At 37.1% G+C, this 27,678-nt stretch overlaps 2 protein-coding genes across 2 annotated transcripts in view; one reads left to right on the top strand and one right to left on the bottom strand.

The window, feature by feature from the left end:
• The first annotated feature begins 1,804 nt into the window (after positions 1 to 1,804).
• LOC128028879 (uncharacterized) lies at positions 1,805 to 11,563 on the top strand. Its single transcript, XM_052616198.1, has 2 exons — positions 1,805 to 3,656; positions 11,190 to 11,563. The coding sequence occupies exons 1-2, from the start codon at positions 2,012 to 2,014 to the stop codon at positions 11,561 to 11,563; spliced, it is 2,019 nt and encodes a 672-aa protein (XP_052472158.1). The 5' UTR covers positions 1,805 to 2,011.
• Positions 11,564 to 17,578: 6,015 nt separating this feature from the next.
• LOC128028710 (Fc receptor-like protein 5) overlaps positions 17,579 to 27,678 on the bottom strand; it is a 10,360-nt gene continuing 260 nt past the window's right edge. Inside the window, exons 2-8 of the mRNA XM_052616024.1 lie at positions 27,252 to 27,287; positions 19,026 to 19,298; positions 18,818 to 18,949; positions 18,563 to 18,724; positions 18,203 to 18,469; positions 17,776 to 18,024; positions 17,579 to 17,700 (exon numbers count right to left, since the gene is read on the bottom strand). Coding sequence (XP_052471984.1) covers positions 17,579 to 17,700; positions 17,776 to 18,024; positions 18,203 to 18,469; positions 18,563 to 18,724; positions 18,818 to 18,949; positions 19,026 to 19,298; positions 27,252 to 27,287 — 1,241 coding nt within the window. The remainder of the gene's footprint in view (positions 17,701 to 17,775; positions 18,025 to 18,202; positions 18,470 to 18,562; positions 18,725 to 18,817; positions 18,950 to 19,025; positions 19,299 to 27,251; positions 27,288 to 27,678) is intronic.

Raw genomic sequence — 27,678 nt, 5'->3', positions numbered from 1 at the left:
TCCACCAAAAGGAGGCAGTAAAGCCTCAGTGTCAATGGAAACATGTCTCAAGGATTCAAGCCATCAGTTAAATTATCCACCAAAAGGAGGCACTAAAGCCACAGTGTCAACTAAGGCACGATCTAAAGAAACCAGTTTTCAACAAGGTGGAACACAGGTTCATGCTCTGCTTCATAAACCTCAACAAACCAATCACACCACATATCATACACCGGAAACGGCTATGCTTTCCACGCAGGAGTCCATGCAGCGTGATGGTTTAGTGCAAACCAACGTGGAACAACAAAATTTTCTCACTATTATGCAAAGGCAAAACGACATCACTGCTTTGCTAGTACAGCAGCAGTCTTCACTATCATTACCCCCAAGGGATATACCAACCTTTGATGGAGATCCTCTCGAGTACAGAACATTCATTAGAGCATTCGAAAATGGAGTAGAAGGAAAGGCTGCTAGCAATCAAGATTGCTTGTACTTTTTAGAGCAGTACACCAAAGGACAACCTAAGGAGCTGGTCAAGGGCTGTCAACACATGCCACCTGAAAGGGGGTATCAAAGAGCTAAGACACTTCTTCAGAAATGCTTTGGAAATGAACAAAGAATTGCCACAGCTTACATGGAGAAAGCTCTGGGATGGTCACCAGTGAAAGCAGAAGATGTCAAGGGCTTGCAAGCCTTTGTTTTGTTTCTACGGGTTTGTTGTAATGCAATGGAGGACATTAGCTACATGACAGAGATGAATATGCCATCCAATATGCGTGCTATAATTTTGAAGCTACCATATAAACTGAGGGAAAGGTGGAGAAACACTGCTTATGACTTGCAGGAGAGGCACTGTCGTCAAGCAGGTTTCAGTGACATTGTCAGTTTTCTTGAGAGGCAAGTATCTATTGCCTCTGATCCACTCTTTGGAAATATTCAGGATGCATCCATCTTACCATCAAAATATCATGTTGGCCATAAAGTTCCCCATGTTCGCTTCAAGGGAAGGGGAAGCAGTTTTGCTACCTCTGTGGAAGCTGTTACTACTGGAAACACACATCAAGTCTTAGAAGAGAAAAATTTAACCAAGTCAACAAAGGTGACGTGTCTGCTGTGTGAGGAGGGTCACAGATTGGAGTGTTGCCCCAGACTAGAAAAGAAGCTGCACAGAGAGAAAATAGATTTTCTAAAGGTGAAAGGTGTTTGTTTTGGGTGTTTGACTGTTGGACACATGAGCAAAGACTGTCATAAACGTCTATCTTGCAAGTTGTGTAACCTGAAACATCCTACCTGCCTCCATATTCATTCAAAGGAAAAGGAAATCAAATTAGAGGACACACACCAAGAAACAAGTCATGTAGTTTCTCCTAAGACTTGTGACCATATAGGGGCCGGTGTGCAAGACTGTGTTTTGCCAATTGTGCCTGTACAAATCAAGGCTGTAAAAGGTAGTAAGGTGCTGAAAACCTATGCATTTTTAGATCCAGGCAGCACAGCCACCTTCTGCTCTGAGCGACTCATGAGGGAACTAAAGGTGAGAGGAAAAAATGCCAAGATCCTGTTGAGAACCATGAGTCAAGAAAAGTTTGTCGACAGTCATATCATCTCAGGACTGGAAGTATCTGCACTCAATAGTAATACTTTCTTTGAATTGCCTGATGTATTTACACAATATGTGATGCCTGTGACTCGTGATAACATTCCACGACAAGAAGAGCTAAGTGCCTGGCCACATTTACACTCTGTGGAAATTCCTGTCATCAATGCGGATGTGGATCTATTGATTGGAACCAACGTTTCAAAAGTAATGGAACCATGGCAAGTGGTAAACAGCAAGGATGGAGGACCTTATGCTGTCAGAACCCTATTGGGATGGGTTATTAATGGACCACTAAGAGGAGGCAATGAGACTGGAAGTAGCTACCCTACCAGTACAGTCAATCGAATATCTATTGCTAACATAGAGGAACTGTTGGTGAAGCAATATAACCATGACTTTAATGAGAAATTAACAGAGGAAAAGCCAGAAATGTCTAGAGAAGATGTCAAGTTTATGGAGATCATGAACAGTTCAGTTGAACTCTGCAATGGTCATTACTGCATGAGATTACCTTTCAGGGAGGAAAATGTTATCATGCCCAACAACCGTCATGTTGCTGAACAAAGGGCCCTCTGTTTGAAAAGGAAATTAATGAAAAATGCTACCTTTAAAGAAGAATATACTCACTTTGTGAGTGATGTCATAAATAAAGGATATGCAGAAAAGGTGCCAGAAAATCAAAGGAAAGGAAAAGAAGGAAAAGTCTGGTACGTCCCGCATCATGGCGTGTACCATGCAAAAAAGGGAACGTTGCGGGTAGTATTTGACTGTGGTGCAAGCTTTAAGGGGATGTCGCTCAACAGTCAGCTACTTCAGGGACCTGATTTGACAAATTCATTGCTTGGAGTTCTGATTAGGTTTCGTCAAGAAGTTGTAGCAGTGATGGCTGATATACAGGCGATGTATCATCAAGTTAAAGTGACAAAACAGGATGTTGATTTTCTTCGCTTCCTGTGGTGGCCAACTGGCGAATTAACACAACATCTTACTGAATATAGAATGATTGTTCATCTGTTCGGTGCAATATCATCACCCAGCTGTGCCAGTTTTGCCCTAAGAAAAACCGCTGAGGACAACAGGGCAAAGTTTCCAGTACACGTGACGGACACGATCAAGCACAATTTCTATGTGGATGACTGCTTGAAGTCCCTACCTTCAGAAGCAGAGGCCATAGCCCTGGTAAGAGATCTGACAACTGTATGCCAGTCAGGGGGGTTTCGGCTGGTGAAATGGATTAGCAACAGCAGGTCAGTGTTGGAATCTATTGATGTGGAAAAAAGAGCTAAAGAAGTGAAACAATTGAATCTCGACAGAGATAATCTCCCTGTCGAGAGAACACTTGGACTGCAATGGTGTGCAGAAACTGACACCTTTAGGTTCAAAATGGCAGTCCAGGAAAGACCACTGACAAGACGAGGTATCTTGTCTGTAATAAGCTCCGTGTACGATCCCATTGGATTTTTAGCACCCTTTGCTTTACCTGCCAAGTTGATGCTGCAAAATCTCTGTAGGTTGAACTGTGGTTGGGATGATCACATTTCCCCAAACTGCCAACTACAGTGGGTAGGGTGGCTAGAAGATTTAAGAAAGCTTAGTACATTTAGCATACCAAGATGCATTAAGCCAAAAGATTTTGGACCGCTTACCAGTGCCCCATTACATCACTTCTCTGATGCCAGCGAGGACGGATATGGTACAGTATCATACCTGAGGATGCAGAATGACAAGAAGAAAATTCATCTTGCCTTTATTCTAGGAAAAGCAAGAGTTGCTCCATTAAAGAAAGTGACAATCCCAAGGATGGAGCTAACTGCTGCTGTGCTTGCAGTTCGAATTGATAGGATGTTGAAAACAGAATTGCAGCTGGAGTTGGAGAATTCTACTTTTTGGAGCGACAGCACAACTGTACTGAAGTACATTAGGAATGAAACAAAGCGTTGTCATACCTTTGTGGCCAATAGGATCTCAACAATAAGAGAAACCACTGCTGTTTCACAGTGGAGGTATGTTGATACAAAGCAGAATCCTGCTGATGAGGCTTCACGTGGGGTAAAAATTGAGTACCTGCTCACAGGCAGCAGATGGATCCATGGCCCAGATTTTCTTCTAAAGAATGAAAGGGAATGGCCTGTTAACATTGTGGATTCTGTCTCTGTCAGCAGTGATGACCCAGAGGTCAAAAGAGAGGCTACAGTTAATGCTGTAGTCATTAAAGATGTCCTAAATGTAACAAACACTGTCAACACAGATGCACAGAATTCAACAAATCAGTTGATAAATTATTTCTCTTCATGGAAAAGGCTAAAGATTTCAGCTGCTTGTTTTCTACAGGTGAGAAACATGTTGCTGCTGTTAAGTCAGAAGAGAAGAGAAATACAAGCTTCTGTGTCCAGCAGTGGACTTGATATAATTCAACAAAAGAACAAAGTGGAAAAGGAGATGCAAATATTCAGAACCACACTGACTGGTCAAATCATGTCCCCTGAAAATCTTGAAACCTCTGAAAATGCCATCATTCGACACTGCACTGTAAAACCCGACAAGTTAACTCAACTCAAACCGTTTGAGGAAACCAATTGCCTTAAACCATTTTAGTTGAAAAAACTAACAGTTATGAGTACTCTGAACTTAATTCAGTTGAGTTCCCTGAAAGAAGATATACATTGCAATTAAGTGATTAAGTGATTCATTGAGCTTTAGTGATGAACACCTGCTGTTAACAAACATAATTACTGAAGAAAAGAGAGAAAGGAACAACAGCTGACTTCAGACACAGCCTCACTCAAACCTGACAAGTTATGTTAACTCAAACCGTTTGAGGAAACTGATTGCCTTAAACCATTTAAGTTGAAAAAACTAACAGTTATGAGTACTCTGAACTTAATTCAGTTGAGTTCATTGAAAGATGTACATTGCAATTAAGTGATTAAGTGATTAACTAAGTGCTGATTGAGAATTAGTGATGAACAGCTGCTGTTAACAAACAGAATCACTGAAGAAAAGAGAAACACAAGAACTACTACAACTGACTTCAGACACAGCCTTAGATGAAATCAACTGAAATAAAATACATGAAATCTCTCAAGATCTGATTAAACAACCCCACAAACAGCATCACCAGCTCCACTTATTAATAACCAGACTGACTTTATTTCTGTCAGACGTCTACAGAAGATCTTATTGAGAATGAACTAAGGTTTAGATGTTGATTTATTGTTTCATTTGAAGTAACCATGTTAGAGATCAGTGTTTGCTTTAGTTGGGCTCTTGACCCTTGATTTCTGTCTTAGTCTTTTCTCTGGCTGTTATAACCATGTGTTTCTAAAACACATTTGTTGTAACTCAAAAGCCCAGAAGAAATGCCATCAAGTGTTAACCTGTACCTAGATGTAGGTTGTTATACTTTATAAAGGTGATGGTAATTATTCATTATTATTCACAGTTATTGATCCATGTGGAGTCTAATCTCTGATGTGCAATTAGTAGAAGTGGACCTAGTAAAAATGACACTAAGAGCCAGTGATTCTGTAATAGTCAATTAATATTAAAATGACTTCATAAACATTTTGTACACATACTTTTGTCTTCTATGCCAGCAACTGGTCAAACACAGATATCAATTATCAGAATATGAACCTCTACAATGGTGACAAAAAAACATGCTGCAATGCATGCTGGGTACTATTGTAGAACAAAACTCATCCATGGCTCCCAGCATGCTCTGCAGCATTTTTTTTTTTTTATGGTCACCATTGTTGAGGTTCATATGCTGATTATTGATGTCTGTGTGTGACTGTTTGACACTGTAGAAGACCACACTGTTTGGAAAGTCTTTGTATTAACTGATTATCACAGAACCACTGGCTCTTAGAATCACTTTTACTATAATCAATCAAATTACATAACACTTATGTCATCAGAGATTAGACTTCTTATGAATCAATAATTGATGATTATCACCAATATAAAGTATAACAACCTACACCTAGGTACAGGTTAACACCTGATGATATTTCTTCTGGGCTTTTGAGTTAAAACAAATGTGTTTTAGAAACACACGGTTATAACAGCCAGAGAAAAGACTAAGACAGAAATCAAGGGTCAAGAGCCCAACTAAAGCAAACACTGATCTCTAACATGGTTACTTCAAATGAAACAATAAATCAACATCTAAACCTTAGTTCATTCTCAATAAGATCTTCTGTAGACGTCTGACAGAAATAAAGTCAGTCTGGTTATTAATAAGTGGAGCTGGTGATGCTGTTTGTGGGGTTGTTTAATCAGATCTTGAGAGATTTCATGTATTTTATTTCAGTTGATTTCATCTAAGGCTGTGTCTGAAGTCAGTTGTAGTAGTTCTTGTGTTTCTCTTTTCTTCAGTGATTCTGTTTGTTAACAGCAGCTGTTCATCACTAATTCTCAATCAGCACTTAGTTAATCACTTAATCACTTGAATGCAAAGATTTAAAACTTACATGGTTTAAATCAAGGCAATCTGTTTACTCAAACGATTTGAGTTAAGTTAACTTGTCGGGGTTTACAGTGTGTCAATTAGACCGGTTCAATGAGGAAATAACTGTTTTGAAAGAGGGAACATCTGGAGTGAAGAAAAGCAGTCATATTTACAAACTTGATCCAGTATTAGAAAAGGGGCTCTTGAGAGTGGGTGGAAGGCTCAGTAGAGCAGCAATGCCTGAGGGCATGAAACATCCAGTCATTTTAGCTAAAGACCAACATATCTCCACTCTCATTCTTCGCCACATTCATGAGCAGTTAGGACATTGTGGAAGAAATCACCTGCTTTCTCGACTTCGTCAGCGGTATTGGATTACCAGTGCAAATGCTGCTGCTAGAAAGATTATTTCATCTTGCGTCATTTGTAGACGCTTTAGAGGGAGGCTGGGTGAACAAAAGATGGCAGATTTGCCAAAAGACAGAATTCAACCTGACCTCCCACCATTCACAAGTGTGGGTGTTGACTACTTCGGGCCTTTTGAAGTGAAGAGAGGCCGCAGCTTTATAAAGCGCTATGGTGTTATCTTTACCTGCATGGCCAGTAGGGCAGTGCATTTGGAAATGGCATATTCATTGGATACCAGTTCTTGTATCAATGCACTGCGCAGATTCATATCTAGAAGAGGCCAGGTATCGCACATCAGATCAGATAATGGAACTAATTTTGTTGGTACAGAACGTGAGCTAAGAGAGGCTCTGTCTGCTCTTAATCATCAAAAAATTCAAAAGGCATTACTTCAGTCAGGAGTGAAATGGAGCTTCAACACTCCTACTGCATCACATCATGGTGGAACATGGGAACGAATCATTCGTATGGTCAGACAGGTGCTGAACTCAGTCCTTCATCAGCAAAGTATGGATGATGAGGGATTACAGACTCTTTTATGTGAGGTGGAAGCCATATTGAATGACCGTCCAATCACTAAATTGTCAAATGATCCTAATGATCTGGAACCCTTGACCCCAAATCACATCCTCTTGTTGAAAGGCAAACCTGCACTCCCACCTGGGCTTTTTGAGAAGAGTGATTTATACACAAAACGACGTTGGAGGCAAGTTCAGTTCTTATCGGATCTCTTCTGGCACAGATGGATCCGGGAGTACTTACCTCTGTTACAGGAACGACAACGGTGGTCTAAGGACAAGAGAAGCTTCATCATTGGAGACATAGTCATTGTGGCAGACTCTACTGCCCCTCGTGGATCCTGGATGTTAGGGAAAGTACTGCAGACCTTTCCTGACCCACGGGGACTTGTGCGGTCTGTTAAAGTTCAGACCAAATGCAACATTCTGGAGAGACCAGTCACAAAGATTTGTCTTCTGCAAGAAGCAGGATAAAGATTGATGTATACATGGACATTATGAACTAAAAGCCCATATGTGCATGATGGATATTTTATTGGCTCCATTGTTTGTATGGTGTTTAATTGTTACATTATTATAGAGTAACAATCAGGGGCCGGTGTGTTGTAGCCAATTTTGATGTGTTATGTTTTTTGTTGGTGGTAAGTTGCATGGGGGTGACGTTCTTCCACCTGCACACTAGGGGGCATAGGCATGGCATTATGCTAGTTGTGGAGGCTATATGATTAAGACACAGATGAGCCAGCAGGACGATCAGGAGAAGCCACATAGTTTTTCAACCGTGCATGCGTGCAGGTGGTTTGATCATGTTCAGCTATTTATGGGAGGCCCTTTCAGCATAAAAACGTCCCAGCGTTACTCGTCTTAATTATATTTTTACTAGTAACAATTCAATTAAAGAGCTCTATAATTTAATTTGTACTAGTAACAATTACAATTATAGAGCTCTATAATTCAATTATTACTAGTAACAATTATGATTATAGAGCTCTCTAATTGAATTCTTACTAGTAACAATTACAATTAGAGAGCTCTCTAATTGAATTCTTACTAGTAACAATTACAATTATAGAGCTCTCTAATTGAATTTTTACTAGTAACAATTATGATTATAGAGCTCTCTAATTCAATTGTTACTAGTAACAATTCCAATTAGAGAGCTCTACAATTCATTTATTACTAGTCATATGTCTCCATTGACTTCCATTCATTTTTAATTATAGAGCTCTGCAATTCAATTGTTACTAGTAACAATTCGGATTATAGAGCTCTCTAATTCAATTGTTACTAGTAACAATTATGATTATAGAGCTCTCTAATTGAATTCTTACTAGTAACAATTACAATTATAGAGCTCTCTAATTGAATTCTTACTAGTAACAATTACAATTATAGAGCTCTCTAATTGAATTATTACTAGTAACAATTACCATTATAGAGCTCTCTAATTGAATTCTTACTAGTAACAATTGAATTACAGAGCTCTTCAATTGATTTATTACTAGTAAAAATACACATTAAAGATATGTGTAATTGCAGAGCTCTCTAATTGAATTACAGAGCTCTCTAATTCAATTGTTACTAGTAACAATTCAATTAGAGAGCTCTGTAATTAATTTATAGAGCTCTATAATCAAATTATTACTAGTAAGAATTCAATTGCAGAGCTCTCTAATTGCAATTCTTACTAGTAATAATTTAATTATAGAGCTCTCTAATTCAATTTTTACTAGTAACAATTTGATTATAGAGCTCTATAATTAAATTACAGAGCTCTCTAATTGAATTGTTACTAGTAAGAATTAAGTTACAGAGCTCCATAATTCAGTTCTTACTAGTAACAATTAGAATTAGAGAGCTCTGTAATTGCAATATTACTAGTTCAAATTGAATTACAGAGCTCTACAATAGCAATTCTTACTAGTAACAATTGCATTACAGAGCTCTGTAATCGGTGACATATCATTATGCTAATCGTGCCTTATGCATATTCAACTGGGGTATATAAACAGGAAGGCGGGAAACTTTGGCGCCCCCAGCTGACATGGACGAAGTACACGGTGGAGAGGCAGGGCTGAGCAGTCTGCAATATCTGCGATTTGTAGCCAAAACATTAAATTCAAACACAATACCATTTTAAAAACCCCAGGACGTCTCCTAACAAAATAAAAAGAGAAAATGCAGGTAACACATTCATAAAAGAAATTATAGACATATTAGTGCTCTTACTGCAAGTTGTCTAAAAACAATCTAGTGCTTCCTACACTCAAAAAAATGTACTTTCACTTTTGCCAATTTACTTTAACAATGTGAACTTAATTTAGTCTAGTTCATTCAACAAAAAAGTGTGTATTGTCAGCTTTACTTAAAAATGATTTGTTCAGCCAACATAACTGTTGCATAAAAGTAACAGATTAATAAAACCAATACAGACTTGAATCTCATTGGCTGAGGATTTTGCAGTGTATTATGGGTAATTGTTGTTCTGTCACCCTCTTGCAGAAGTGTAGCACCATTAGATAGGTACCTGAGTAATAACAGATGACAGTTGAGTTAATGAACTTGTTCTAATGTAATTTAGAACAAATCTCACAAATAAATTGTGGGAAATGTAACATTACATTTCAAACGTGTGTTTGTGGTCTGTTTGATGGATCTTAATTAAAAAGCGATGTTGAATTGTATTGGATGACTGCACTCTTATTTATGGATTCGGTCATATAGTCTTATTAAATCTTTATTGAAGTGGGCAGTGTTTCGGAAGTGGAATCGTTAATTTTTCTTTGACATCATCAATTATAACTTTCATGTACAATGAACTAAATTATTGTTTGTTGATTCTACTAAAGTTTGTTAATTTAGTTTACTTTAACATCTTTTGTAAAATGAACTAAGTTATTGTTTGTTGAGATTAGTTAAACAAATTGTGTGGAACCTGTTGACATAATATTTTTAATTAAACCCAACATTTCATTTTTCTTTAGTGATAATGTGGGACACTGAAAGGTCTATGATAAAATTCCAAAATCTATGATAATGATGATAGTAATAGTAATGATAATAATAATAATGATATTGATAATAATAATGATCATAATAGTACAAGATAGTTTTTATGCATTTACAGTGGGGATCGAAAGTTTGGGCACCCCTTGCAGAATCTGTGAAAATATGAGTAATTTTCAAAAAATAAGAGAGATCATACTAAATGCATGTTATTTTTTATTTAGTACTGTCCTGAGTAAGATATTGTACATAAAAGATATTAACATTTAGTCCACAAGACAAAAGAATTGCTGAAATTATTAAAATAACCCCACTCAAAAGTTATATATACTGTGTTCTGTTACCTGATGATCCTCGACTGTCTTTCTGTTTTGTGATGGTTGTGCATGAGTCCCTTGTTTGTTCTGAACAGTTAAACTGAGCAGCGTTCTTCAGAAAAATCTTTAAAGTCCTGCAGATTCTTCAGTTTTCCAGTATCTTTGCATATTTGAACCCTTTCCAGCAGTGACTTTATGATTTTGAGATGCATCTTTTCACACTGAGGACATTTGAGGGACTCAAACACAACTATTTAAAAAGATTCAAACATTCACTGATGCTCCAGAAGGAAACTAGATGCATTAAGAGCTGGGGGGTGAAAACTTTTGAACACAATGAAGATGGCTAAATTTTTCTTATTTTGTTGAAATATAATTGTTTTCCATTTAGTTCTGCCCTTCTTAAGCAACAGAAGATACTTGTATGTTTCCCGGTACACAAATTAAGTACAATTTACCTTGATCTTCAAATTCCAAAAGTTTTTACCCCCCAGCTCTTAATGCATCTTGTTTCCTTCTGAAGCATCAGTGAATGTTGGAATCTTTTTAAATATTTGGGTTTGAGTTCCTTCAAATGTCCTCAATGTGAAAGGATGTATCTCAAAATCATACAGTCACTGCTGGAAAGGGTTCAGATATGCAAAGATGCTGTAAAAAATAAAGTGAAGTAATTTTTCAAGCATTTACTTTTTATTTTAAATGCAAATAAAAGTAAAAATAGTAAAATAAAAAAAAGTAAAATTGTTTTTTATATGAATTAGACATTTTGACTAGACATAAGAAGTATTTGGTAAGATTTAGATTTTTTTTTTTTTTTTTTTTTTTTTTTCAGTGGACCTATGAATTTAACATGATTTACTGAGTTAAAATACTCAACAGCACTCCATTTTCTGTTTTAATGTCAGGAAATAAAGTTGATACCCATGTAGTGGAGTTGGAGGATTTAGATGAGAGCAGATCTGAGAAAGAAGGTAATGGCGTAGACATGTGGCAACAAATAGAAGAGGAAACGGCCAGTAAAGCCTCCAGAGCAGAATCAGATCCTGATTTATCGTCAAATAGTGAAATCGACGACACTGTCTTGAATGAGGACTATACACCTGAGAAAGATGACAGCCCAGATAATGGTAGTGATACAGACACAGCTCAAGGAGCTGTCAGTGAAGGAGATGCAGGAGATGTACTTGAAACTTCTGCCGTTCAACGTCATAGGCGCCCAAGGCCAGATATGTGGACGAGAGAGCTGATAAAGGAGAAGCGTCTTAAGGGGGAGAATTAGAAGAATCCAATGGGACAGGAGAGACCACCAAAGACCATGGGCCCACCCTACACATCACATCACTGCTTAAAGTCAGAGAAACTGACTGAAGAGCATGGAACAGATATCTTCAACAATTTCTGGTCCATGCCTTTCTGGGAGACACACAAGCTGTATATCCAGACTCTAGTCCAAAATGTGCCCATAAAACAGAAGAAAGGTGTTGTTGCATCTTGGAGAACAACGTCCCTATTATACCACCTGCAACTGGCAGATAGACGTAAACTACCTGTGTGTAAGAATCTTTTCTGTTCAACACTTTGCTTTGCCCCCAGAACCATCGGATAATGGTTAAAATCCAAAACTGATCCGTGTAAACCCGAGATCAACAAGACTGGCCCATGTGTGCCCATATCAGATGTTGACCAGACCTTCCTGAAAGAATGGCTCTCTGGACTGCCTACAGTCCCATCCCATTACTGCCGTCAGGACAAATTATACATCTTGGTTATATTTAGGAGAATAAAAAAAACTTTGGTTATGTTTGCACAGCACCTAAGTGGAACTTTGATTAAGGGTAGAAAAGGAAAACAGTGGTTAAGGTTAGACATTAATAAGAAACAACTTGGTTAGGGTTCACAAGTTACACATCTTGGTTACATTTAGGAGAGTAAAACAAGTTTTGTTATGTTTGCATTTTATATGTAAGAGAAAGTCATGGCATATTCTGCCTAAGTCACTTTTATTGGTTAGGCAATTGATGATGGATCTTTTTTTTTTGCATACTTGTTCACACATCTGGTTGAATGTACTGTTATAATATCAATAAAAAATAACAATGTGATTTCTAAAAAAAATTTTTTTCTTGTTTACCAAAAACATTGAAATATAACTTTTATCAATTATGATATGAGACTAACGATAATATATATATTTATATATACAAAAGAGTTAAATGCACAGTCAGAATTCCTCAGTGTTCTCTTGTTCATTTTACTTAACAACAAACACATGCAACCACAACAGGCATAAGCTTATTTGAAGGCAAAATATAAAACAATATTGCAACCTGGAGAAAAAAAGAAGAAGAAAAAAAAAAAAAAACTTGAAAAAAACTTTAGGCTAGATTTAACCCCGAGTCACAATTTATAAAAAAGTTTAAGACTATTTGGCCTAATGTTTTCTATTTTACTAAACAACAAACACAATCATTCTATTATTGCATATCAATTCTAAACACTGTAAATATTCATCTCAGGTATCATCTTAATTTTGCTTTAATGTGAACATGATTAATGTTACCTAAGTCTTTAAAATATTTCAGGATACTTTAGAACCACGCTACAGGGCTTTTATTTTGAAATGCACTTTTGTAGGCGGGATATCTGCAATCTGTTTTGCATCTCATGAATAGGAGTTTCTACTAGTAATAATACAATTATAGAGCTCTGTAATTGGAATTGTTACTAGTAAGAATTGAATTAAAGAGCTCTCTAATTCAGTTTTTACTAGTAACAATTACAATTAGAGAGCTCTATAATTCAGTTTTTACTAGTAACAATTGAATTAGAGAGCTCTCTAGTGGAATTGCAGAGCTCTGCAATTGGATTATTACTAGTAACAACTGAATTACAGAGCTCTGCAATTGTATTCTTACTAGTAATAAATGAATTGTAGAGCTCTCTAATTGGAATTGTTACTAGTAAAAATTGAATTATAGAGCTCTTTAATTCAGTTGTTACTAGTAAGAATACAATTGCAGAGCTCTATAATTCAATTAGAGAGCTCTACAATCATAATTGTTACTAGTAAAAATTGAATTATAGAGCTCTATAATTGTAATTGTTACTAGTAAAAATTAAATTATAGAGCTCTTTAATTGAATTGTTACTAGTAAAAATATAATTACGACGAGTAACGCTGGGACGTTTTTATGCTGAAAGGGCCTCCCATAGCTATTGGCACTATGTTTAATGTTGTATATGGATGAGCTCAATTGACATCAGTAATGCAAGCAGCAGTGTTTGTAAGTAATTATATTCTTCATTGAATAAAGTGTTAATCGAGTGCCATGGGAGACCTGATTTCTTGCACCATTACGCGTTGGAGACGACTTCAAATTCCCTCAAATGTTTTTTTTTGTGGTACGATCGCCATTACAATAATTATTAATTATTAAATGATGATTTGTTATTATCATTATGGCCTTGTGAAAATAATAATATGGGCTGCGAGAAAATTATGAATACAAAGAGTAGTGCTGCTGAGTGCAGGCATGTTTCAGTAACACACCGTTCCTCAGAGCCAAAACACAGACCGAATTCTGTTCAGCTGGAGGGGGTTGGGTTTTGGGTAGTTATTCATGGCTTGTGGGGGTCGAGATAAATGTGTGAATTGCTCTTTCATATGGACAGTGTCTTATGAGGCTTTCACTTGCTGAACCGGTTTATATAGGACTGTTGTTTTGGTTATATTCATAGTACTGGCTCTCTCCGACGAGAGAAATGCAACATTCACACATTACACTGTTCGTTTCCGTTTAAAAACATTTCAAGCCTTCTGTAGATATATTTTTAATTTATGTGAGACACCACGATATTATGTTAATTAAAAAATTATACACTCATTATCATGTAAAAATTTAAGTGATGAGACGGCGTCTCCCTGTCATTAATGCACATTAATAATTTTTGCACAAACACTTGATTATGAGCGTCGTGGTTTTCACCTGCTCCCAGAGCGCTCCATCACGAGTACAATTCATGCCAACAGCCATATAACTGCATATTCAGCAAGAATTCATGTTAAACATATTTAGCTATAGCTTGATCAGAAGGTTACAATGACTGCAAGAGTTGAGCGGGATGTTAAGAGTTAGTCTGTTTCTTTTACTGATTATTTTCAGGTTAAAGCATGATTTAAACAGATTCACACTCAATCACTTTTGCAATAATGCGTTCAAACAAATGTAATCGTACAGTGCTACTACATTATCAGCATGCTATCTGATTTTGAAATCTTGAAGAAGTTTATCGATCTGTTTAGATAAAAAAAACTGACAAAGATGTTATTTTCATCACAAACAAAATTTTCACAGCAGAAAGCAGCAATTAAAGATGTAATGCTTACAATGTTATTAGTTTGGCATGTGATATAGGGAAAAAGTTTACACATAGCTTAAGCCACTTTGAAACTCTCCTGTTATTTTTTTAAATTATTATTATTATTATTTTATATGCTATGTTATGAACATATCATTTCAAACATACTGAAATACTTTATTCACTGGGTGAAGGCGGAGCGTGTTTCTGGTATAAGTGCGCGCGAAGGGGAAGTTGTTGCTGCTCACAGACTCTGCTGCGAGTGAGAGAGATGTTTCACCTGACGAAACAAACATCCGCCAAAAATCAACCTGCAGCAATGCTCGTTCATCGACTCACCAAGCTTTACTTTGTAGGTCGCATGGCAGTAAATAATTTGATAATATGACCATGCAGTCAATACAGATATTTAATAAAAACGTTAAAACAAGCAGGGCTGTAAAATAAAACAATAAAAAACGCATGCCAGGTCTACACCAGACACAAGTGGAACGATCCAACAAAAGACAGCAGAACCCAGTGATGGACACGATCCCCATCAGTGAACTGATGCTCGTTCTGTTTATGATGAAATGTACTGATACTGTATTCAGATGATTTGACACTATAGTGTGATGTCATCAAGTTTAGACACACTTTTCGCTGTGGGGCACAGATGACAACTTCCGCGTCCGGTGTAGACACACAGAAAGTTCCTGCTCTATTTACAAACAAGTTCTAAAAAAAAAAAAAAAAAACTAAACCAGTGGCATAACGAGATGGAAATATAAACTAGAAAATATATTAACAGGTCCTTTGTCCCTGACTCACTGCAGAGCTGCCAGTTTTAATCTGTTAATCTGAACAGCTTTTAAAGATGAGTGGATGGTTAAATGCAAGATGGGCTAGTATTAAAAAAAATAAAAATAAAATAAAAATAAAGGTCTTTCCAGCATTTAGGTATAACAGTACTGTTTTTTTTTAAATCATCTTGTTGCAGTTATAAATTTGACTGCTAGATGAATGATAAAGAACTATATTAAAACTTGTTTTGTAAAATTTCTTCGTCATTTGAATATTGATTTACAAATGGATTTAAATCATAAATCAGGTTTTAAAAAAAATAAATAAATAAATTGAATTTTTGTTTTAGGCCGTATGATATTACCCTTAAAAGCAATAAAGAAGGTTCCCTTTAAAATTACTAAAGCTTTTTTTTTCATCGTGTGAATGTTGTTGATTATAATGAGAGAACTTGAGTTTAATTGTGAGGACGTTTTATTAATTCTTTAAAGTTTCAAAGATTTAATCGTGCCGGTTTAATTTTATTTGTTTATTGTTTGAGGCAAATTAGGCCTAAATAATGGGAACGAAATTATACAGTGCTTCACATTTAAACATGAAACAATTTCTTAATCAGTTTACAGACAAATGTCTTTTTCCCAATAAGTTATGTCAAAATAAAGGACAGGTAACGAATAACAAAAATGCATGTTGTTTTATTAAAGGAAAAAATATATTTATATTTAAAATATAAATTAAAATATAGGCATGATATATTAAAATATTGACATTACATATTAATCCATGTAGCCTACCCCCCTAAAATAGGCTACCACTTTTAATGCTCCGATGCAAAGTAAACCACAATTTCTTTTGAATAATATAATGCATAATTAATATAATATAGATAATACTGCACACCTTTTATATGTGTCAAATCTAAAATATGGTTTAATACCATGTAGCTTAGAAAATATAAGCACAGACTCAGGCACAGGCTTGATATTTATCCTGCTTGAATTTGTTCTAAGAAATGCACATTACTTCATAAATACCAAACTTTCATCTGTGAATATTAAATATTAAATATATTAAATATTTAAACTATAGTGTTTTTCTTTCATTTTCCGTGACTGAAGCAGTCAAATGTAACACGTCAGGAGGCAAAACTGACGTCTATTTGCGAAAATGTGCTTTGATGCGCTTGTTTGATAACTTGTGGTTAAAGCGTCACTCAGCGGTCAAAAGCTGCAAATACACTTTATTCCGCCGCTGCACGTAAAAGAGGCGTTTTCGATGTCTACTTAGTGTGTATATATATATATATATATATAAATATTTATATATATATATATATATATATATATATATATATATATATATATATATATATATATATATATATATATATATATATATATATATATATATATATATATATATATATATATATACACTTTAGAAAAGTAAAACATTATTTAATTGTCAGATCCATCCTGTCAGTTTGAAGTTACCTGTAAGTGTCTTCCATCTCAGCCTGTAAAGGTATAGATTTATGGGTAGAGGGTAAAGACTGACCAGACAGCAGTGTCTTGTCTCGCGCTTCTCTCTGGTTCTGCTCTGATGTCTGACTGAGGCTCTGCTGTTGACTGACGGCAGAGGGAGACTGAGACTGAGATCTTCCACCTACACAAACATAAAATGTCTTTATTGGCATCTGTGGATCCAGGAATAAATTCTAACTTCAAAAGGAACCTTTTCAATAGAAAAAAAGCTCTTCATGGTGGAAAATTTACATTTACATTTAATCATTTAGCAGACGCTTTTATCCAAAGCGACTTACAAATGAGAACAATAGAAGCAGTCAGGTCAACAAGAGAACAACAACAGTTTACAAGTGCCATGACAAGTCTCAGTTATTCTAGTAGAGAGCGCATAGCCAGGTTTTTTTTTGGTTATGGTAATGGATGGTTATTTATATTTTATAAATGTTCTTCAGTTCTGCAAAAAAGAAAAAAAAAGGAATCCCTGTGATAACCCAATTTGTTAATTTATTTTGTATAGTGCGGTTGAAAACTGAAAAGCAGAAGAGTATCTCAGGCTGTTGTGGGATAGAAGCTCACAAGCATTAGAATCAGAGCTAGCATTTGCAAATGTGTCATGAAAAATGAATCTAACCTTTTTTGTTTCTGTAGCGCCACATCAGGACCAAGAAGACAATGATGAAAAAAGTGACAGTCAGTCCTGCAGTCACTCCAATTATCATGGGTTTATAAGACCTTGAGTCTGCGGAAGCTGAGATATATTTTTAAATTTAGATTAGTGCTGTAAAGTCTACAGAAATATTTCAATAGTGTTTATAGCTCTCACTCTTATCCCTGACTGAGATCCAGCTCTTGGGTGACTCTCCTCTCGTCGGGTGTTTGCAGTAGTAGAAACCCTCATGTGACTTTGAGACAGCGGTGATGTTCATCTCTGTAGTTTGATTCTGGATGAGTGATCCATCTTTATAGAAATCAGCTCTGAGGTTTGCTGGGGTTGTATGTTGATATAAACAGCGCAGAATCAGATGATTTCCTTCAGTCACAGGATGAACAGGACTCTCCAGAATCACACCAGCTACAGAAACAGAGCAAACACACACCGATCACATAAATAGTTTCATTTTATAAATGATTACTTTTTTGGTACTGCTTCCTCATTGAGTGTTTTTTGTCCACTGATGATTAATCAACCTGTTTCCTGCATTGATTGTAAACTGATTGTAAAGTGATTAAATACAGAAACACAGACTCACAGTGTACAGTGATATTAACAGGATGATGTTTCTCTCCAGATTCAGACTCACACCAGTACACTCCAGTGTGTGATGGGACCGTGGAGCTGAATGTACATGTAGATCCTCCACGTAATGAACAATCTTCTAGCCGTCCACCGTCTGTGTATCTTCTCACTCTCCATCCAGTAGAGTTACTCTGGTCCTCACAGCTCAGAGAGAGAGAGACAGATGTGAAGTGTTGAGTTCTGCTGGGACTGACGATCAGAGAGACTGGAGGAGAAACACCTGAGAAGACAATCACAGCTGTAGTTTCAGATTTGAGTATAGAAATATTCTTGATTAGATATGAGCCGATAGTTTAACTCTGTTTGAACTCACCAGTGACCCACAGCAGCTGTGTGTTGCTGAACAGTGTTTTATAGACTGATTTCTCTCTCTCTGCTCTGCACACATAAACTCCTGTGTGATTTAGAGCAACAGAACTGACCGTGTAGTTTCCTCCTGCTCCTCTGCTGCTGTCTGACAGCTGATCATACTGATCTGGAGAACCAGAGAATGGATATTAAATGGTATTTTGGGCTTGAATCAAATCAGCTAATCAGAAGTTAGCACATGAAGCACATTATAACTTACCTGGTGAGACAGTTAAAGTGAACCAGCTGAACGTCCAGCCTGTAGAGAAGCTGTGAACCTCACAGATCAGAGTCACTGGATCTCCTTCAGTCAACCAGTTCTGTGGAGAAACACTTAAAACTGCTCTGGGATCTGAAACAGAGAAATCACTCATTAATAACATGTTAAACGTGTGTTTGTGTGTGTGTGAAGAGATGATGAACCTCACCTGAGACTGTCAGAGTAACTTTATCACTCATTTGTGACCAGCGTGATCCTGCTGTCTCTGATCCATAACAGGAGTATTTACCTGCGTCAGACTCAGTAACAGACCAGAGTGTGTGTTCCTGTCGATAACTGAAAACACTGACTGAACTTTCTTTAAACCAGCGGTAGATCCAGCTAGTGACTCCTTCATTATATATGTCACATCTGAGAGTGACTGTTTCTCCTCTGAACACATGTTGAGCAGGTTTAATGGACACTTTGGGTTTTGGTCTTTCTAAACAATGACAACAGTTCACAATGAAAATAATGTTCTGGTTTTAATGTATGTACACAGTTACTTGATTGTAAAACAGTGATGCTAAAGCAGATTAGACTGAAAAGCTGCTGTTGCAACACAGTCTCACTCTAAACTTGTTACATATTCACTTTTTAACCCACAGGGTACACCTTTAGTGTCATTTTTTGACATACAGGGTACTACATTGCTTAAATAAAAAGACTTTGGCATCAATGTGCTGCCTGAAGGAAATGGGAAGTGTATTCCCCTCATAAGTTATATATTGGGTAATGATTTTGACAATATATTAGGTCTATTTAGTTTATTCAGCAGCTTTATCGCTTGCTCAGGAGCAAATTAAACTCCTCCATCCCCAGCTCAAAAATGCATGCAAAGAATTAAATGCATCTTGATCTGAAGCATAATGTATACACAGTATTGGGCAGTAGCGTCGCTACAAGCAGCGAAGCTACTAGTTTAACTACATTTCTCAGTAGCTTGGTCGTAGCTTCGCTACTTTCTGAATCAAATAGCTTTTCAGTAGCGAAGCTCTTTTTTTTTACCAAGTAGTGTGGTAGCTTCCACACAAGCTACATTTTCGCAAGCATTTCTGAAGCTCAAACTCAAATCGGGAAATACAACTGCTAAGATCGCTGATCCTGGATCAGTAGTGACGCGACGGCACTACTTCATCTTGTCCGTGTTTACGGTGGATAGCAACCCACTATATTTATGATGCATTACCGCCACCTTCTGCTCCAGATGGTACCACTCCTTGGCCAGTCACGCAAAAAATTATTTGATGAAATGATGGCATAGGATGAGGTCGGAGAACAGTTAGTCCCGAGGAGTGAGTCACCGTGGCCGTACCTCGACAAGTACATGGCACTGACCAAGACAACAGAGAGAAAATATGTTGCTGCTTGTAAAAGTTATCAGGGTCCAGCCTGGCCATTTTTTTTGTACTGTTTGGAGGTCTTGCGGTGGTACCTTCAGCGTAGTGAAGCTTCATTTACTGTAAAGTAACTGGTAGCTTAGCTCACTACATTTTCCAAGTAGCTTGCCCAACACTGTGTATACAACTGAAAGCAATGGAGTACGCTGCACTTTGAAAACTAATGCTAAAGGCATAAAAGAGTGATGCTAAGGGGATCTGACCATGTGTCATTGTTTGCATGCACAACTTTTGTTTCAATCAGACTAAATTCATTCAGACTGATGAATCTGAGTTCTATATTAACACTAAATAAAGTCATCGGGCTGATGTGTGAGTTCATATGTCACAAGCTTCAAATTGCAATTGATTTTTACATGCACACACTGATTCAGTCCGATTGAGCCATCAATCTGATTACTATTGGATTATTTGGTTGCATCTAAATGGAGCCACGTGACGAGTCTTGATTACTGCTCTTATTCAGTGTCTCATAAATGTATATGTGCATTAAGTAAAAATACTTGCCATATATTGTAACTACTACCGGTTTACTGTAATCGGTGTAATATCCTCTTCTTCGTGCTCTGCACCTGTACTGTCCTCCATCAGAGCCTTTCACATGATTGATTGTTTTAGTTGCAGATTCAGTAGATTCAGACTTTGAGTCTTTTCCCCAGAGAAACTCCCATCCATTCTGTGACTGAATCAGCTCACATCTCAGAGTAACTGAGTCTCCAGTGAACACTGAACTCTGAGGCTCAACAGTCAGAGTTGGTTTAGGAGGACCTGTCAATATATAGTCAGTGTGATCATTTATGAAAGGTTTTCAGCAGAAGATCTTGTCTCCTCACTGGTAAATCATTAATGTATTTTGATTTCACAGACAATGCAAAAAATTACAGGAACAAACAAGTTTAACATCCTCATGAAAATACTTAAAAGGCAACAAAGTTAAAAACCCACAACCTCTGAATTAACAACCCAGAGCTCGACCCACTGTTTCACATCACCCATATGTGGGGGAGGGGAGGGGTCACCCCCTAAGAATATGATTAAAAACCATGCTGTGTATTGTAAATAACTATGCTTTAAATACTTGTTTAAGTAGTAAAACAACACAAACGGGGCATACATGCATTTTAGGTTTAGAAACATTTTGAGACTTGTTTTTTTTGCAGAGACAGCAGTTTGCATGGGAATTTTAAATGGTCAGGGTTTCTCATCTCTGGCCCTCGACGTTGACTTTCCTGTAGAGTTTAGATCCAAATAAATTAGATTAAACTCACCTGCCTGTAACTTTTTCTAGTGTGTCTAGTTTCAAGATTTTTCTCTGCATTTTGTTGCTTTGTTAACATTAAAAGAATAGTTCACCGAAAATGAAAATTCCTTTATCTCTCTATCAGTTCTATCAGGGTTTTTTATTTGTATACCATCAATAAACCTGAATTTGTTTTTTAGTTATTTTGAAGAATGTGGGTAACCAAACAACTTAGTCCAATAATCAGCCACTTTTTGACAGGCTCTTAGGCCCCGTCCACACGGAGACGCGTTTCTGTGAATACGCACAAATTTTTTATCGGACAGGCGTTTCGTCCACACGGATCCGGCGTTTTCATAAGGTGAAACCGCTATTTTTTGAAAGCGGGTCCCAGAGTGGATAAATTTGAAAACGGCGTCTTTGCGTTTTCGTCTGGACGGCTAATCTGTATATTTTCTGAAACGATGACGTCATCAGCCCACAGCTCCCCCTAGTCAGACACCTCAACGTCACGTAACAGCAACAAAAACATGAAAAAAACTGAACGATTGTCTTTTTATTAACTAACATTAACACAGATTAATAAATGTATTGTTCCATGTTCGTTTGTGTACCACGTGCAAGGTTTATGAGCATAGTCCAAGTCTTCTTCTCCCTTTTTTTAGTGTATCTCTGTGTCAGAATTTCAGCGCCACATACTGGTCTGGCATGTTTACTACATCATTTTGCGGTTTCGTGTGGACGCGGATATTTCTTGAGACGAGGAAAAAAAAGATCGGATTGGGGTAAGCTCTGTCTCCGTGTGGACGGGGCCTTAGTGTGTGCGCGCTTCACGAGTACGCGCTCCGAAAAAGTGCATGCAGAACAAATTGTGAATTAAATGTTGAACCGGTAGGGCTTTAAAGCAGATGCAAACAATGTAGTTTTGTGATTGTGCATAAGTGCATTGTCTCTGTCTCGTGAGTGTAACTCTACTGTTAATATTTGTTAATATTTGATGTGAATGTATGTCGCATTGTACAGTATACTGATATGGCGGTGCCAAAACTGCAACTGATAAAATGTGTGCTGTAGCACGATACTATGATATTTCTTTAAAAGCAGATAGTGGAGACATAAACGAAAACGATCAAAAATCATCCTAGGGCACACCCCTAAATACTAAGTATAATCAATCTTACACACACAAACAAGCATAACGAATTCACTTCACAATATTAGGTCACTGTGTTATGAACATGTAAAACTGTATCGCACACATAGTGGTAAATTTATTTATTACACAGACGCAGTTTTTCATATATGTTGCACTGTACAGCCCTGCTTTAAAGGGATAGTTCACTCAAAAATGTAAATTACCCCATGATTTACTCACCCTCAAGCCATCCTAGGTGTATATGACTTTCTTCTTTCAGACAAAATACAATCGGAGTTGTATTAAGTAATGTCCAGCTAATCAATGCTTTATAATGTGAGTGGATGGCAACCCAACATTTGTAGTAAAATAATAGGACCCATCCATTATAAAAAAAGTCCACATGGCTACAGACGGTTAATAAAGACCTTATGAAGCGACGCAATGCATATGTGTATGAAAAATATTCTTATTTACAACTTTATAAACCGTAATTTCTAACTGTCATACAGGCATTCACGAGAGAGTGGCGTCCAGGGGATGACGTAGCATGTAGGTGTAGCATAAGCTCCAGTGAAAATATGCTAGTTTTGTGAAAAACAAGTTTTGTTTACAGCAAAGATAAACCAGTGTCCTCTTGGCTTACAGTATATCGAAATCCTCTGACAATTTTATTTACAAATATTCATTTTGTACTTATGTGTGAACGGTGTTTTGTTTTGCTCTTTCCACTGTGCGACGAGTGAGGTGGGGCCGAGAGACGTGGGCATGAGGAGTGAGGCCAGGTGCAGCGCATCTCCAATCACTTCACCTGGCCTCACTCCTCGTGCCCACGTCTCTCTGCCCCGCCCCACTCGTCACCCACTTCTCTTCCACGTTCATCATTTCTGCGTTCTTCACTTCCACATTTATCACTGCGTTTGCATACATGCTACGTCAACCCTGGACACCACTCTCTCGTGAATGCCTGTATGACAGGTAGCAGAAATAGAGATTAAGGTTTATAAAGTTGTAAATAATAAGATTTTTAATACATATATGCATTGCGTCGCTTCAGAAGGCCTTTATAAACCCCACATTGGGATATCACTAGTGTTTGATAAACTGCCAACATTTCGGAGCAGTAGGTTGTGCTGTCACTAAACCTTGTATCTATGCTCAGATGACTCGACCAACTAGTCACCAAGTTTAGTCCAATAAGAAAAACCATTGCTGAGATGCATCATGACAAACCTTTCGCGAGACTTTGTTTGAAGAGGGAGGCAAATTGGTTTAAAGCAGAAATAACACACACACAGCTTCTGTCAATTTAATGTTAACCTTAAGTACCTATAGAGTAGTACTGTATCCTTCGTAATAATTTTTAGTTTTATTAAGCCCTATTCGGACGGGACTAGTTTCATAGAGGGTCGTTAGAGAAATCTGCTTGTGTTTTTCTCACACAACCTCTGTGATAATTCCAGAGCAAATCACCTACTGTTTTTCAGCAAACTCAGTGATCCTCGGAGAAAACTAATCCCGTCCGAATGCGAATGTGTGTGATTGCCGGTGATATTTTATTTCACAACCCGTTTCCTTGTGTGTCTTGGCCAACGTGAATTACCGTAGATGCTCTTGCCGTGCGGATGTTTGATATATTTGCTTAGCGGCAAATAAATAATACAAAAATAATAATAAAATCAAGAGCAAGATCATGAAAACTGTTAATACCGGCTATTGTAATATCAGCATCAGGTAAGATTACTCACGTTAATTTATGTACTCATTTACATAATGTTTTAATTAGCCTACGTTTAATAAAAAAAAAAAAAAAAAGTAAAACAAGTTAAACTAAAGGAACCACACATTAACATGGTTTTGTTATACTAGCCATTTAGTGTTTATTGTGTAATAATACTAAGGCAATCATTCTGAATGAATTAGATGCACGCATACAGAGCGCGTGATCTCTGTGACGCCCAGATGCACAAAACAGACCCTCCCACCTCTGTAATAAACACGGAGATGTTAGTCCCGTCCGAATTGGTACATGAAAATCACAGACGTCAGGTGGTAAGAATCAAAACTCAAACGTAGTTTAGAAAACTAGTCCCGTCCGAATAGTGCTTTAGATTTATAAAAGACGGATATAACTGTACTGCTTCTATCTGAAAATAGTCGAGCTCCTGGAGGCGTGCCGTTGGGCGGAGCTAAAGAGTCAATCACGCAAAGCTTTTGTGTAGCAATGGTCTGCAAGCTGTGACATCGAAATAAATAAAACAGGAACGTAAACTTTATTTACCTAAATTAACTATGGCTAAAAATCAGACCCTGTCATATACAGGTGCATCTCAATTAGTGGTGGGCATAGATTAATTTTTTAAATCTAGATTAATCTCACTGTGATTTTGAAATTAATCTAGATCAATCTAGATTAATCTAGATTAAAATGGCTCATTCAAATTCTGCCGAAGGCATTCAGAATATGTGTGTTACCCAATTGAAATTGACAAACAGTCTTTGACAAGGGGTTTATCAAGCTAGGTGGTGCATTAGAAATGGGGCTCATCTCCTGTTTCCAAAATGCATCACAAAGTGCTTGAAAAAGCTGTAAACTAATTTTTTTCAAGTTGTAGGTAATTAAATGTAAAATAGCACTGGATAGTCTTCAATGTAAAAATAAAATATATAATCAAACCTACATTTATTCAGACACCTTCAACATTTCTCACATTATTACAGTTTTGCTATTTATATATGTATTTGTCGGCACAAGAGCAAAAATGAGCAAATTCGATGTTCAAGTGTTTTGAGACGCCTTTCTCTTCGCAGAAGAGAGCTCGGTTCACTGTCGCTGTCTGTGATACGTGGCTCTCTCTCTCTCTCCGCACCGAACACCAGTAACCAGCTACTCCGTTCAGCTTTTCCGCGTCTTGTGTTTGGATGCTTTAATGTTTAAATCGACAAGTGGTAAGGCGTAAAAACATGTGTAAAAGATAAGCTTTCGTGACGATGCGCAGCAGTGACCCGTCAGCTGTCCTGAGCATCTTTTTAGGCTGACCTCAGCCAGTCGGTTATATAAAATATCAAGGTGAAAGTCATCATAGCTTGCTTAGTATAGACCCAGCTCCCAACCCAGCTTTGAGAATAGATTAATGGCAATATTTTTTGTTTTTATCGCCCCTTAAGAGTCTCTCGTTAACGCAGCACGTTAACGCCAATAACGGCCCACCACTAATCTCAATGTCATGGAAAAGTTTATTTCAGTAATTCAACTCAAATTGTGATGATTTTGGCTCACATTTGACAAAAACCCACCCTGACATTATAATTTATTGAGATGCACCTGTGTATTCAACCCAGAATTAGATCCAGAGTCTGAAAGTGAACAGCAAGAACAACTGCAGCAACAACATCTACAGCAGGACGTCTCTATCTATATTATTTTTCAATATGGAAGAAAGCCGTTTTCTGTGAATGTGCGAGACTTTCAGTTCATTAGCCTGTGTAGGGAATTATAAGATTAATAACAACATGCAGTAAACACTAAATCTGTTTGCACTACAAACCTGTGAGTTCATAATTAAGATAATACATAAACATAATACTGTAAGATACAATATCAAGCAGCAAAACAAGCCGTTTTGTACAGGTAAAAATAGCTAGAAGACAGACACATAAAATGTACAAATTACGGGGAAAATAAGGTGGAAATGGTAACTGCTGTAATTGTTTGCTTAGCGGTTATTGTGTAAATGACTTTAATGATGTGATAATTTTTCTGTGCTCAAAAACAAAAAGTAAAATCCTTCTCGACTCGAGCAAGTCCCGTGCAGTGCTGTTGATGACTTCTGTAACCAGAATGAAGCGTGTTTGTGGGCTTTTGCTCGAGCTCTGGTTGATGTGTGCACAAGGAATCCTGCTCTTTATGATGTCATACAGGGCCAGACTCAAAAGAAAACCTTTCAGAAAATTATAAGAACCCTGATGGAGTGTATTTGGCAGAGAAATACCATGTTTGACACAAGAATCCAGCTTTTCAAAAGTGTAAATAGACTTCACCTTTAAAAAACCTGCATAATATGAAGAAGATGGGCATCACTAAAAAACATGCTAAACATCTGTTTATGAAGGGATGATGAAACTCACCTGATACTGTCAGTGTAACTGCATCACTCTTTTGTGACCTGGGTGATCGTGCTGTCTCTGATCCTTCACAGCTGTATTTACCTGCGTCAGACTCAGTAACAGACATGAATGTGAGTTCTGGCTGATCACTGAAATAAAAGAATGTACCTTCTTTATTCCAGATGTAGATCCAGCTAGTGACTCCATCATATATGTCACATCTGAGAGTGACTGTCTCTCCTCTGAATACATGTTGAGCAGGTTTAATGGTCACTTTGGGTTTAGGTCTTTCTGTACAATGACAACAATTCACAATGATAAAATATGACAATAAAATAATAAAAATCAGCTGTTTTTACTGGATAAACAGTTTATTCCTCTAGTTACAACACACAAATAACAAATAACTTGTTTAAAATGTGTATTTAAAATCATTATAAAAACGTTCCTTTTCACAGTTAGTTTGTAACAGTGTAGAATCACTCATGTGAATATGTGATGAGATTCACTCACCTTCAGTGTGTGCAGAGTGGATGCTTGAAATCAGCACTAAAACACAGAGAATAACTCACTAGAATGTGAACATGGAGCTGATTTTGTGTGTTTTACATTAGTTATATAAAGATAGACTGTTCTTCCTTTGCTTGTAAAACACCATCATTTTACTCTCTTACAGTACTACAGTACTTACAGTACTTTTGTGTCAGTATCTGAATATGTCAATATTTAGTTTGCGTTTTTTTTTTTTTTCATCATCATAGCAGAAAGTGTAATCCCAAGCAGAGTAATAAAGATAAACTCTTTCTAAAGACATACCAGTGAACATCTAGTTAAAGCTTCTGTGCAAATCAACAGAACTGACTCAACAAACACTATTACAAAGAACAATAAATAAATCATTTAATAAATAAACTGATTGAATGATCAAAACACGACGGAG

The sequence above is a fragment of the Carassius gibelio genome, chromosome A15 (genome assembly GCF_023724105.1).
Source record: "Carassius gibelio isolate Cgi1373 ecotype wild population from Czech Republic chromosome A15, carGib1.2-hapl.c, whole genome shotgun sequence".
NCBI lineage: Eukaryota > Metazoa > Chordata > Actinopteri > Cypriniformes > Cyprinidae > Carassius > Carassius gibelio.
Note: the sequence above shows the minus strand (reverse complement) of the source record. Positions and strands in the feature narration are given on the sequence as shown.

Coding starts and splice junctions, on each gene's coding strand:
- LOC128028879 (XM_052616198.1), top strand. CDS start 2,012: ATGTCTAGAGAAGATGTCAAGTTTATGGAGATCATGAACAGTTCAGTT. Junction 3,657..11,189: donor AATTGAGTACCTGCTCACAG/GCAGCAGATGGA, acceptor TTTTAATGTCAG/GAAATAAAGTTGATACCCAT.